Source organism: Biomphalaria glabrata, chromosome 11, assembly GCF_947242115.1.
Source record: "Biomphalaria glabrata chromosome 11, xgBioGlab47.1, whole genome shotgun sequence".
Classification (NCBI taxonomy): domain Eukaryota; kingdom Metazoa; phylum Mollusca; class Gastropoda; family Planorbidae; genus Biomphalaria; species Biomphalaria glabrata.
The window spans coordinates 32457113-32471649 of record NC_074721.1 but is presented as its reverse complement, the minus strand read 5'-3'; the positions used below and the strand labels follow the sequence as shown (position 1 = coordinate 32471649).

The 14537-nt window shown below is 35.0% G+C and overlaps 1 protein-coding gene across 3 annotated transcripts in view; it reads left to right on the top strand.

The window, feature by feature from the left end:
• Positions 1-5864: 5864 nt before the first annotated feature.
• The window catches only part of LOC106055075 (uncharacterized), a 25858-nt gene continuing 17185 nt past the window's right edge, over positions 5865-14537 (top strand). For 2 of the 3 annotated variants that reach the window (XM_013211200.2, XM_013211199.2), the window contains exons 1-2: positions 5866-6358; positions 9959-12057. In XM_013211200.2, coding sequence (XP_013066654.2) covers positions 10142-12057 — 1916 coding nt within the window. In that variant the 5' untranslated portion in view covers positions 5866-6358; positions 9959-10141. Of the gene's footprint in view, positions 6359-9958; positions 12058-14537 lie in introns of all 3 variants that reach the window. The other variant, XM_013211201.2, reaches the window with a different exon arrangement.

Genomic DNA, 14537 nt, shown 5'->3' with positions numbered 1-14537 from the left:
AAATAAAGCTCTGGCTACATGTTCAGTCTCTAACAAAGGAATTAACATCAGTGATCCTCATTTTCATAACGATTTCATAACATTAGCTAAATCACATTTACCTATGCTTATGAACGAAAATTTATGAATGGGGTCGCTGCCAAGTGATAAATTGTATTAGGGGGGGTCGCGGAACTAAAAAGGTTGAGAACCGCTGGTCTAGATATATCTCGATTAGCTATTTTGATAGCTCCATTCATACTATTTTTACATTCACGCATCCGCGTTACTTATAACATTATTATTTCGTTTAATTGTTTACAAAACACTCTCGTACCAGTGACTATATTTTCAGTGATACGCAAATTAAGACCCGCGGGCCGCGGGAAACATATGGTTAGTACAAAAATATAGGCCTAAGAAATAGAGCTTTAAACTCTTTTCAAGGACCTCTATATGAATTGAAAAACAAGTTGTATGGATTTTATCTCTATTGAATTAGTGTTACATTGTGAATATTCTTTCTTTTTTTTCAAATTATGTATGTCATTAATTTTTTACAGCCACGTTACCTAATTACAACAGTCCACTGGAAACTGTGAGTGAATAAAATGTCACCGTCATTGGAAACTTTTTATAATTTAATATAACCCTTTACATTTAAAATCAAATAAATGGCTACACAAAATGTAACCAACTTCTCTTGTTTTTTTGTTTTGTCTTTAAATTTAATTTTAAAAAATGATAAACAATAATTTGAAAATTATTTTACAAAAATAAAATAGGAAGCATTAAAAAAAAACAATAAAATAAGTCTACTAAACAAATCATTTAGAAAAAATGGTTAACTTAGTCGATGAAAGAAAAAAAAGATCTAGTGCATAAAAAAATAAGTAGACCTAGTGGATAAAAAAACAAGTATACTAATTAGGGAAAAAAAGTATATCTAATGGATAAAAAGTAAAACTAGTTGATAAAAAACAATTGGACCATTGGATAAAACAAAACATAGTAGACCTAGTGTTAAAAGAAAAAACAATAGGGCTTTGTGGACAACAATAAAACAATCAAAAATTTATGGCTATGCATTTAATCTTGGAAACACAAGAGTATCCCCATTAAAAAAATTGAAAAATAAGTTAACACATGACGATAATAAATATTTGGCATCAGCTTTTTGTCAGTCCCAGGAGACAAAAATAAATGAATAAATTTAGACCAAGTCGAAAAAATAGGAGATCAAAATGTCAAAGAAAATGTCTCTGTAGCTACCACCAAGCAGCGGTCTGCTCTTCTCATATACCTCCAGACTTCTAAGCAATTTCAATTATTGAAAGGTGAGACTCCAATTAAAGCGATTCTATTCGTAACAAAATGAAACTGCCATTTTTCAATCGTATTATCATTGCAAAATTAAACTTAACGATTCTGCACAAAACGACGAAGACGAAAATGCAACGTTTTTACGCTACTAAATGCAATTGCTTCATGAGGATAACTGCACCTTGCAAGTATTGAGGAAGGTTAAGAGTAGTTCCCAATGGGAAAAACAGGTCGGTATAATAGGTATAGTGCTACAAAACGAGTGACAATTTTTGATGCAAAGGACCATCAAAGCAATCTCGATGCTGGAATTTTTTCTATCCAGAAAAATAACGGGGAGGAGCTAGTAAGGTGCGAAGTGACGCGCATAGACTTTTAATTGAAAGAAGAAAAAAGAAATGCTATGTTTGACACCAGTTCTACGAATTACTGACTTATATAAGTGGCTGGCAGAGTATTTCGAGTCTTACTTACTTAGACTTAGGTCCTCCCGCGCCGTTCGGCGCATTGGGCGGCAAGCTGTCTCCATAAAGATCTGTCATTGGTAATGTCTGAAGCCGCTTCCCGCCTGGTGTCCATGAAGGTATGACGCCAACTTATACGAGGACGTTCCTTTTTGCACTTTCCTCGTACCCTGAGTACTTAACAAAAATAAACAAAAAAAAAAAAAAAACATTGAATCTATATAGGCCTAGACCAGCAGTTCTCAACCTTTTAGTCTTGGCGACCTCTTTTTACATCCCCCACTCTGCCGCGACCCCCCACCCCCCACCACCACCAGCACCACCCACACACACACAGCAATAGAAGAATGGACAAAACAATTCTTTTTTTTTTTCGATGTTCATAGGCGACACCTTGTAAATCGTCAAAAAAAATCACAAACAATTATTGATTTCAATATAAACAAAAAAGTATTATACGGGGAAAAAAACAAACAAGATGGTCATTTTTATTGATCATGGCATAGCGCCCATGTGAATCAATGGCTTTGGTTTCGTCTTGAGACGGGGCAGAATCTGGTGTGACTGATCAAGCCGATTCTGGAGCGGCAGAGTTTAGCCACAATTCGTGCATGTACATGCATCTGACTTTGGGCTAGTTGACAGGGCAGCTTTCTTCTTCTTTCATTTGACTGATGCAGTTTCGTTTCTTTTGTACTTGGTGAAGTTCGTACCAGCACGTACAGCGTGTCTCCATGCTGTCTGGTCTTGAGCTATCGCCTCCCACATACTTTGTTCAATGCCCGTGGTTCTCATGTATCGCTTACAGACATCTCTGAAGGTTAGTCCTGGGCGGCCCTTGGGTCTGAATCCCTTTGCAAGCTCAGCGTATAGTATTACTTTAGAGATTTTTTCCATCTGGCATGCGAGTGACATGACCAAGTCAGCATAGTCTTCTCTGTGAAAGAATGGCATAGAGGTTGTGCATATTGGCCAGTTTCAGAACGTCCTGGTTGGAGACATGATCCTTCCAAGAGATGCACATTATGCGTCGCAGGGAGCGTAAGTGGAAGCTATCTGTTTTCTTGACGCATATGAGTTGCCCAGCTCTCACTGCCATGAAGAAATGTGCTCAGAACGCAGGCATTGTAGACTAGGATTTTGATTGCCGTAGTCAATTTGTATTGTTACGACTTTTGAGTAGGCTAAAGATAGTTAACTCACCGCTTGTCAGGTCGCCGATATCCTTCTGGTTGCAGAAGCACAATCTACTACGAACAGTCAATAATCCAAGTAATCGAAATAATTCCACAGTCCTCCTAATCGAAATGTACATACAACTGTTCACAAAACCGATTTAAGAAAAACAATCCTCCGTTGAAGAATCCACGATCATAACTCCAGTTACTTTTTACCTCAACACACTCGCTCAGGTCAGTTTCGCCTCCAAACATAAACAAAATTCAAAAAGTTCTCACGTGGGGAAAAATGGTCAGTCGGGGGGGGGGGGGAGAACAAGTTTACAACAGTATTGATTACAATTCAATTAATTCTTGTTAGAATGGCTTGACTAATTCCTAAACGCTATTAGTTTTGTGTACCTTATTTTTAACACATTTATGCAAATGGTTTTAGAATTTTTGTTAACAAATAATTTTTTTTTTACATTTGTATTGCTACGTTATGTAAGTTCTGTCCTACTAACTGCTACATTTACCCAAAAATAATGTTTACTTTTTTTACTTTTTTTAACAGAAAAAAAATATATTTAGTATGCAAATAGTTGGACATAATTTAAAACAACAATTAATAAGTAGTTTTTTATATTATCTCGTGAACTGCAATGCTACTCTGCATTCATTGCACACTTAACTAAAGGAATTATTTTTTACGGAAATGTTTTTTTTTTGTTGTTGTTTTTTTTTTGAGGATTTGAATATGAGATTGACCCTTTACAAAACAATTAGATATTCATTATAAAACATCAATTAGGCCAGGTTCGCATTTAACTTCACATTCACTTTCACCTATCTTTTGGTCTGCTGGACCTATGGGACACCACACAAGATATGTCAACCTTCTTTCTCCCTTCTTCTGTCATTTGTCTTTAATAGAATTTAATTCTGATGTTCTTATATTGATACCTGCCTTTTTACCTGCCTGGGTGGACCACTTCATGGGCCGATTTTGAGTTTGTGTTTCCACGCAAACTGTCTTTGTAACCTTGTTTATTTCTAATATAGTTGCATTGTATAATCTGTGAACACACCTGATATCTGTAAATGTCCGCGGGCAGCATAAACCACAACCAATGCGGCCGCAGTGGGCCCCGCACTTTCAAATTCCCCGCGCTAATTCTAGGTGTAAATTATTAAATTAAACTATTATAACCTATAACAAGGCTACCGAGTCCTCTTGATTTTTAGGAGTTCCTGGAAATCTCCTGAAATTGCAAAATATGCTAAGAAATCAACTTTTTTTTTCAGCTTCCACAAAGAGATGGTCATTATTCAGTAAGCATGTTTCCAATCTGTCTGTAAAACCTCTGGTCGAAACAAAGTGGGAATGTAGAATAGAAAGTTTCAAAGCACTTCGTTATCAATAGCCTGAAATGTGTGACGCCCTCGATGAATTAACTGAAGAGACTAATGATGCGAACCAGAAACACTGTATGGAACACTGAAGCAGTACAAAGTCTTAGTGTCACTTGTATTATGGTACGACGTGCTCTTCCAAGTCAATTTCGTGAAAAAAGAACTGCAAGGTGAAACAGTAGATTTGAGCACTGCAATGAATTCGTACAACAACTTGATGAAGTGGCTGAGGAAACTGTGAGAGTTAAAGGGTTTGTTCGGATTCTTGTGACAGCAAAGGAATTGGCTGAAAACATGGAAGTTGTTGCAATATTTCCAGCCAAACGTCAAAAGAAAAGGCAGTGTGATAAATCTGTGGAAAACTTCACACCTGGAAATGCTGAAGATGACTACAGGATAAATTGCTTCAACAGAAATGGGGACACTGCAATTCAATCCTTGCAGCTGAGATTTGAACAGCTGATATTAAACCACGATCTTTTTTTTTTGGGGGGGGTGGGGGGGTTCTTGTCAGCTTCAGCCTTCAGCTTCACGACATAGGGCCTACGAAAGTTTACAGCGAGCCTCGAGCAAGCATGAACGTCAGCAACAGACCAGCCAGCTGATACACGTGGGGGAGAATTAGCAGATGAAATGGAATTTTTAAGGGAATATTCTACCATCATCATCATCAGCACTCCTTTGAGTTCCTCATGGAACATAGGGCCTCGACAAAAACACGCCACTCTCCTCGGTCTCTTGCTAGTTTTTTTTATGGTTTCCCAGCTCTTCCCGGTCTTCTCTGCTTCTTCAAATACACTGCGTCGCCATGATATTCTACCAAATACCGTCAAAACCCTGGTAGAAATTTACACTGCTTTCCCAAACTACTTTGTTGCACTCAGAATATTTTTAACAATAAATGTAACTGTGGCATCTGGTGAAAGAAGCTTTCTAGCGCTTCAAACTAATCAAGAATTACTTGAGGTCAACAATTCACACACAAAAAAAAAATGAACAATTAAGTAATTCATGTTATTGAACGTGATCTATGTAGGAAGCATAATTTTGATAATATACTATATGACTTCTCTACACGAAAGGCTCCTAAAGTAAAGTTAATTTGATCGCGATTTTGTACTCAGTAAAGAATGCATTAAATGCAAAGATGAATTTATTTTCTAATAGTATACGAAATCTTAAATTTCACTTATTATCCCTACCCAGACTGGACACCGCGCAATCTGTTTCGAATAGGGTCCCGAAATTGTTACATCCTGTCCTGGATATGGCTGATCATGATGAGATTGACGCTCACATCAAATGTGAAGCTCTTGACAGAGGGAACAGTTTGGTATAATATACAATTGTGCCTAGCTTGTGTAACCGCTAACTTTTCACGATTTGGCACAACGGGACATAATCCAATCGCTTTTATCTATTTTTTTTTTTTTTTTGTTGTTGTTTTTTAAGCGAACCATTACTCATGCTTCATCATCGTGAATGGCGCTCGTGGAGCAGGATAATAGTTATCTACCTTGAATGGCTATCTTAAAATTATAATGCGACTAAATCAGGTCAATTTTGTTGGCTTAAAATGTCAATTTTTAGATGACTTCTTGTTTTCAACCAATTATCATGCAAAGGCTCTGTTGAATTCATTTCAGATAAATGTGGCAGATTTGATTGTTAAATTATTTCAAAAGTGCAATCTCTGCTTAATATGTAGGCTCTCGACTAATGACATTGCAATCATGATATATTTTATTTGTTTTTCTTTAATATTTGGATCTGTTGACGATTCACAGGGGCGATATCCGGTCTTGGCGCTACAGACGCATTGTGGGACACTGCGCATGCCCAGAAAACATTCGGCCATGATAAATATGAAAAAAAAAGTGAACATTATATTGTATTATTTTAATTAATATTGCGTCGTTATTTTGTTGGATTACATTTTGGATATATCATGGATATGTAGACAGAAATGGGATTGCCACATGGCGATACTATAAGCAGCCCTCGCTGGCATTATCCTCGGTTAGTGAAGCGAATAAACGCAATAAGTTGTTTTTGTTCTTTTGATTTTGATGGTCAATTGTTGGGTGGTAACCCGACTAAGTTGAGACAATCTTGTCATGTGTTAAATGAAAACTTACAGTATCAACTTTTAATACCAAATGCAAGCCACTTTTTACTTCGCTATTGTATGTGCTTAGACTTATATTATTGAATTGCACTTGTTTAGCCCTTTAGTAGGCCCCATCTGCCATTTAACATCATTTTGGAAAATTAAATGTAAACTAGACTAGAAATTGGTTTTTAACAGTAAGAACTTTGGTCCACCTGTTGTTTTGATTAAAATCATTGCTAATTCAGTAAAAATAAACACTGCATCTGCTATAATTTAGTTTATTTTAGTTCTAGACTGACTTTAGAGTATATTATATGAAGGCTTTATTATAAAAAATAGGGCTGTCTTTTTTTTAGGCATCATTAGTGACAATTAGTCAGTTATTAGTCAATCAGTCACAGTGTCACTCACTCACTCAGTGTGATTAGTCAAAACAAAAGTTCTAGATCTATTTAATCTAGTCATCTAGATTATTCTAATTCTAGATCTAGTTCTAATTATAGATATACTTAATGTCTTAATTGACTTAAATCTACTAAAGTACTAGATCTAGTATCGCTATCTACTATATCTAGAACTAGAGTCTGCTAGTCTAGACTCTAGACTCTAGAGAGTCTAGAATAGATCTATAAACTATAATTCTATATAATCTAGAATATAAAAATATATTTAAATGTGATCTTCATAATAATAATATATTATATTTAAATATTAATATATATATAGATAGTTCTAGATTCTAAGACTAGACTTAATTCTAGAAATCTAGAGTATTATTATAAATCTCTAGACTTTAGAATAATATCTATCTATAGTCAGTATAGTATAAGTATAGACTATATTACTATTTACTATATTTTAGAGACCTAGCTCTCAAGTTTCAAGAGCTAGACTGAATCTAGAATCTAGATTCTCATAAGACAGATTCTTATCTTCTTATCTTGTATAATTTTGTTAATTTCTGTTAATCTATCTCTTAGAAAACTGTTTTGTGCTAGCCCAGATGTATATCTCTAGAGTTTTTAATAGAAAATTATGTGTAATCTTAGATCTAGAATATTAGATCTAATTAGTTAGATATTTTAATAAAATCAATAAAAATTAATAATGCAATGATTAAATTAATTCAATTTATGATGACCCTTCTATTTCAGTAAAGTTGCATAAAAAATTCAGGCTCTAAAATAGTGCAGTGAATTTTATCATTTATAATAAGGGAATATTCACATTTGGTTAGAAAAGAGTAACACCATTACTAATTTAGTAAATATCACTAGATTTAGAAACTTCAGTATAGAAGACTAATTAAGTAAAGTATTAGAAATGTATAAACATAAAACAAGGAACCATAATTTACAAATTTTATACAAAAACAAATCCTAATAAACTACTCTGAAAGGCACAAAGATAAAAGCACATTTCTTACTCAATATGCTTTGACAATTTTGTTAACTAATGTTCCGTCTTCCACATCACCATAATTAACAAATGGAATGAGTTGCCTGAATCATCTGGGAAAACCAATGGCTTAGCAGAGTTTAAGTCTTATCTTATATAATACAGACATTACTTCAAAAAAGAAGATGATTTTGTCCTACACGTCATGCATTCAGTCATGCATATTAACCAATGACTTAAATTCTGCCAAGTCATTGGTTTTCCTGGCTAGCTCTAATAGCACTAGGGAAGAAGGAGCATTTGTACATATGCAGAATTAGATTGACACATTGTATGAATATGCAGAGCCGGTCTTAGGCCACTGCAACCTATGCGGCCGCAGTGGGCCCCGCACTTTCATAGGCCCGCGCGAATTCTATGTGTAAATTATAAAATTAAACCATTTTAACTTATTGTTAAGGGGTTCCTGGAATTCTCCTGAAATTGTAAAATATACAAAAATCTCCTGAAACTATTAAAATCTTTTGAAAACTGATGCAAATCTCCATAAAAACAGACGAAACAACGCCAATCCTACTCGCGATTTAAAAAAAACCCGGCATATTCAGCTTTCATTTAATAAAAAAATGTAAGAATAAGGCGAATTTAAACCAAAACAAGAAGTTCAACTACTTAATTTACTTTAATAGTCACTCGACATCTTTAAAAAAAAAGCGATATTTTGCTATTCGATAGTAAATCTAAAAGGCATAATGTTTATCAGCTTTTTGTAAGAAAATCTAATATCTACTGTAGATGACTCGTAAAGTTAATTTGACTGTGATTTTGTACTTAGTAAAGTATGAATAAAATGTAAAGACGAATTTATTTTCTAATACAAAATCTTAATTTTTAATTATTGTCCTTATCACAACCCAGACTAGGGCCCTGCAATCTGTTGGACCGGCCCTGTGAATATGCATAGGATGTAATTATCTTTTAACTCTACTTTAAAGTAACGTCTGTATTTTATAAGAAAAGTATCTATTAATCTGGACAATAGATTCTAATTTTAATTAAATAAGAAAAAAATCAGTCAAAGCTTACTATATATCTAGATCTCTGTAATGTCTACATTGACCTCAGTTCCAACCAAATATAACTATGTGCATCTTTACTCTTGTAAATAGATCTTTATATTCTGTCTCTATAGTTTTAAAAATATATCTAGACCAACATTAAAATTGTTCCTAAGTCTCAAATAAGGATTATGGGGTCACAACCCTTATCGGCAAGCCATTATATCATATACGCCACATCACCGTGAAAAATTTTAACATCCAATGTTACTGACCATCTGTGGCTTTATGATGATACATTGAATGGAGAATATTTTTTGTGGTCTGGGTTCCACCACATTGAGGGCCATAGTTTGGGCTCACTGTTCTTGAAGTCAACTTATGTGCCTTGACAAGATAATACATTTCTCAAGTTTATGCCTACCTAAACGTTTCTTTGTTATTGTAGGCTAATTTCTAGTATTACCTTTTCATCGTGTGCATTACCAGCATTTAGTTTTCTTAAAAAGTAACATCACAATATTTAAAGAAGAAAAAAAAAAGGATTCAACTGCCATCTTTAACTTTATATTTTCAACTAGTAAGTACCTGACTCTACCAAACATGAGGCTCTGAAAAGGTCACATATAGCTGGGCTCTTGAGCATTAAAGAGCAAAAAAAAAAACATGAAATGTTAGTAAAAAGATAACAAGTGGTTAGAATTAGATGGAACTTGAAGACATTGTAGGAGATTGGTATACCTTTCAATTAGGACATAGTCCACATTTGTTTGCCGACAATAGATTGATTAACCTTTAAAAGAAATTAACAGCATTAGTATCACCTTGTAAACAGTCTGAACTGAAACAATACCAGTTCCAAGAGGAGAAGCATATCTTTTTTAAAAGTATTTTCTTGGTAATTTGAAATGCTCTGGTTCAATTGGCTGATATTGAAAACTAACATACACGTTTTAGTTATAAATAACAGCCTACACAACACTGATTCTTTTCAGACTTGAGTTCTAATTTATTTTTTTTTATGTTAAAATTTTTTTTTTCCATCTTCAGATAAATGCTCATTAGCAACTAGAGGACATAAAATGGTCAACTGACAATGGAGAGCTGTTTAGTTTTTATAGGAACTTGTTCATGTTTCCTGATGAAGGAACCTGACAGACTGTTTTGTCAATTGTTATCCCCAACTTAACTTGATTTATAGATTTGTTTTGGGTGAACCAGTGTCAGGTAACAATGAACTATGACACTCCACAATATGCACTCAGTCATGGGTTGGCTTCTGCCCCTCAGCTTCATGTACAACAGCAGCAGCACCATCTGCAACAGCACCAGTTGCAACAGCACCAGTTCCAACAGCAGCAGCACATCTTCCAACCACAGTACAACCACGCTATCCCCACCTCCAATGTCTACCAGTTTCAGTTTGCTGGCGGAGGTAGCCAGATGTTTCAGCAGAAGGAGGCGCACCACATGGGGCTTGCTGGCGGGATGCAGCAAAGGATCAATCAGCACGGCATGGTGTCCCAGCCTTTTATCAAACAAGGTATGCCCCTAGGAGGAATGGAAGGCATTCATGTGGTGAATGGACTAGATGGCATGATCTATTCTCATCCTAAAAATAGCTTAAAAATCATCACCAATCCTGATAACAGAATGATGCAGCAGACTGATGGTACCATTGGAATGCAGCAGACTATTGTTGGGGTGGACATGATGGGAAACTCAAATTTTTTAGACCACAATGTTGAAGTACAGCAGCAGCCAAATGTCAATCAGGGTAGTATGTTTACATACAACAATAAGCATTTCACTGGTTGGCTACAGCCACAAAACATCAACACTGCCAGTTCTGAACAGTGTCAAGCTGTTGGTCAAAGCTCACTGCCTTCCTTTAATCACTTGTGGTCACAGTTTCAGCATCAGAAGCAGGTTGGTGTGGTTCAACATCACCAGCACCTGAACCAATACCAACAGCCACAGCAATTCCACCAGCAGCCAGCGCTGCAGACGCAGCAGTTTACAGGGGCAAGCTTTCAAGCTGTGCCAGGCATTCAGATGGTGAAAATGCAGCAGCAGAAGCCCCAGCAGATTACAGTGCCTGTTTCCATGCAATCTGTTCAGCATCTTCCTTCACAGTTCCACTGCTTCTCCCCTCCACATATTAATTTAATGTCTTCAAAATGCATGGATAAAGATTCTGAGATGGGAAACATAAACTCAGATAAAGGGATGCACTCTGTTTATTCTACTCCCTCTATCAACATTGCGCAGTCCATATCCTCTCCTCTTCTGGAGCACAAATGCACCACTGCAGTCACCTACACTATTTCTGGTCCTCCCAAGGTTACAGTAACATTAGACTCTCTTACTCAGTGTGAAACATTCCCTCCTAATGGGCTTTTGGAAAAATCATCAGAAATGTCTTTCAACTCTGACATTGCTTCTTCAAATTTAGTAAGTAAGGGAAAATCGTTAAAAAATTCAGATAACATAGCCTTAGAGAATAGCAATGCCCATAATAGGCAGTGGCAGCCAGTACCACACCAAAGAACTCAGTTTGTAGCCAAACCATTGTTTCATACATCTTCAACTGGGAGCTCACTAGAAAGGTCATCATCAGAAAGTTCCAATTTCTCTTCCCCTCCCTATGCATTCACCCCACCAAGTAGCACTGACTCCTTGTTCTCCCCGGTCTCTACACTTTTCTCTAAAGTAACAGATTTTCCCTCACCCAAAACCATGGCTATTACCACATCCCCGCCAGTTACTCATTATTTGACGTCTCCCTTGACAACAGCAACACAGGTGATGAATGAGATGCGCCACACTTCCTCGGTGGCTGCCCCAGCCTTGCTTACCCTATCCTTGGTCTCTACTTGCACGACAACTGTCACCACAACCGTGGCATCTAGCTATCACTCTGTTGCCTTAACAACAACCTCCGTAACATCCACAACACCTTGCTCTAAGGAGAGCACAGGTATGGCCTCTGCTCACTCTGATGTTGTATTAAACAGTAATACTAAAAAAAAAACTGAACATATCAGACCCGGCAGTCCTGAACTGAGTACAAAAGAGAAAGTGAAAAAAGTTAAAGTCCCATATAGCTGGCAGAGGAAGTTGAAGAATGGCATGATTGAATATTTAAGGTGAGTTTGTAAATAATATATATAAGTAGATATTGTAATAAATTTCTACAGATTTTTAACAAAAACTTATAGAAGATAGATTGTAGAATATTTTAATAAAAGTCATCAACAAATAGTTTCATCCTGTGACAGAAAAGCCCTTTAGATGTTAAAGAATGATTCAACAGTTAATTATGAACTACAAATGTAGTGTTCCCTTTTTGGGTATGAACAGTATCGCAGGATACCCTACCACTTAAACCCCTAAATAACAATTTCCCTTAATAACTTTTACAAGCTAATTGTTTCTTATCTTTGTAATATTTTTAAAATAAATTTTGTGATTTTTAATCTAATATTTGTATGCAATATTCATAAAATAAAAAAGGAGGCTATATCATGGGTTTTCATATATCACAGGAAAATCATGACCATGGTGTTTTATATATATATATATATATGTATATATATATATATATATATCACAGGAAAATCATGACCATGGTGTTTTAAGAAAATGTGGAATGTTTTTTCTATTTTAAAATATTTTTGAAAACCCATGATATAGCCTCCTGTGAAAGTTGGACCTGAGAGAGTCAGGGTTCTCTGTAGATTCCATCAGTAACATTTATTTATTGCTTTTTTTATGTTACTTCTTCACATTTTTCGTAGCATAGATAATATACAGTTGGTTTATGGACAGTTTTGCTACTAGATAACTAGTAACTATAGAAAGCTATTATAATTTATAATATTATATTTGATTTTATAGTTATATTATATTTGATTTTATAGTTATGTGAAAAATCAATGCCCAGACAGATGTATTTTTTCCAATTCCCTTTGACTAATACAATTTTAATGTGGCCTCAGATGACCATCTTTTTCTTTTGGCCCTAATCGTACTTCTAAATTGATTTTTTTTAATTTCTAAAAACAATTTAAAATAACACATTTTTTATTTCTTGGATGTATGGTCATTTCATTTCCAATTAATTTTTTTTTCTTAGTGATTTTATGATGAGGCTGCTAATGAAGTCATTTCGTCTAATGTTTGTTTATAATGCTTGTTATTTTGTGCATGCTGTTGTAGTGTTTATAGTGTGATTGTGCAGCTGATAACTTATCTCTTGGTGGTCATCTTTCACTTTATCTTTGTCTATCGCTCTTGCTGGAATATATTGGCGCCATTTTTAACCTTGGGAGGCACTGTGGCTGAATGGTTTTAAAGCTCTTGGCTTCTGAACTGGGGGTCTCGGGTTCAAATCCTGGTGAAGATTGGGATTTTTTATTTCGGGATCTTTGGGTGCCTCTGAGTCCACAGAGCTCTAATGGGTACCTGACATCAGTTGGGGAAAAGTAAAGGCAGTTAGTCGCTGTGCTGGCCACAACACCCTTGTTAACTATGGGCCAGAGAAACAGATAACCTTTACATCATCTGCCCCATAGATCTGAAAGGGGAACTGATGTTTTATTTATTCCATTGAATGCTGACTTTACCCATCCTCTGGAGCTGATTATATTGCCTATAATTTAGATGTAGATCCTATAGATATTTATATTTTTAATAACATTAAATTTTATTCTTTTTTAATTTCACATTTTTGTCATGTAATATAAAAATAAATATTTTTTAAAATCTTGTTGATTTCATAATTTTCATAAATATATTGTTAATAAAAAGACCAAAGGATGAAATGACCTTGTATAAAAAAAAATAAATCTCAACCTTTTAACCAATGGACCTCATTCACCAATCGTAAACAAACAACATTTAGCCACGAGATTCTCTATCTCTTCTTTACAAATTACGTAGTCCATAAAGGCTGTCACGTGATATGTTTTTTTCATTGTTTTATCAATATTATCACGTGGCTAAATGTTGTTTGTTTACGATTGGTGAATGAGGTCCTTTGCAATACATGTGATTTGATCTGTCGAGATCCATGATGTGTTAAGCAATGCTTTTTTTCTTTTATTTTGTTGTCCACTAAACCTAATTGTTTGAAAAGCATGATTTAGAACTGTCTAATGTATTACTGCCATAACAAATCAAGATAGAAATGTCATTATGGTGCATTGATCTGTTGGTGAAATAACTGAAAAACCATGTAATAAACTGATATCTAGTAGCCAAAAGGTACTTGAATTTGTCTTTGACTTGAAAGTTAACTGTCAGTTTCTAAAAGTGTATGTAGATTGCATTCTGCATTGATTTGTAATCTTTTATTTATAAATATTCTTCTCATTGCTTCTTTATAGAGATCCTCAAAGCCTGATCATTTTGATAGGTTGCCAAATCACTTTTATTTTACATAACCCTTGAAAGCTATTATAATTTATTCATCTAAATTCAAATATGAATCATAGTTAGCTAATTAAGACTAGCTTAATATTAAATAACCATATCAAATGATTTCAAGTCTTTTCAAATTTTTTGCATTGTAGTTACCATACATAATGTAGGGTAGAGATGTGGAAATATATTCATTATTATTTAC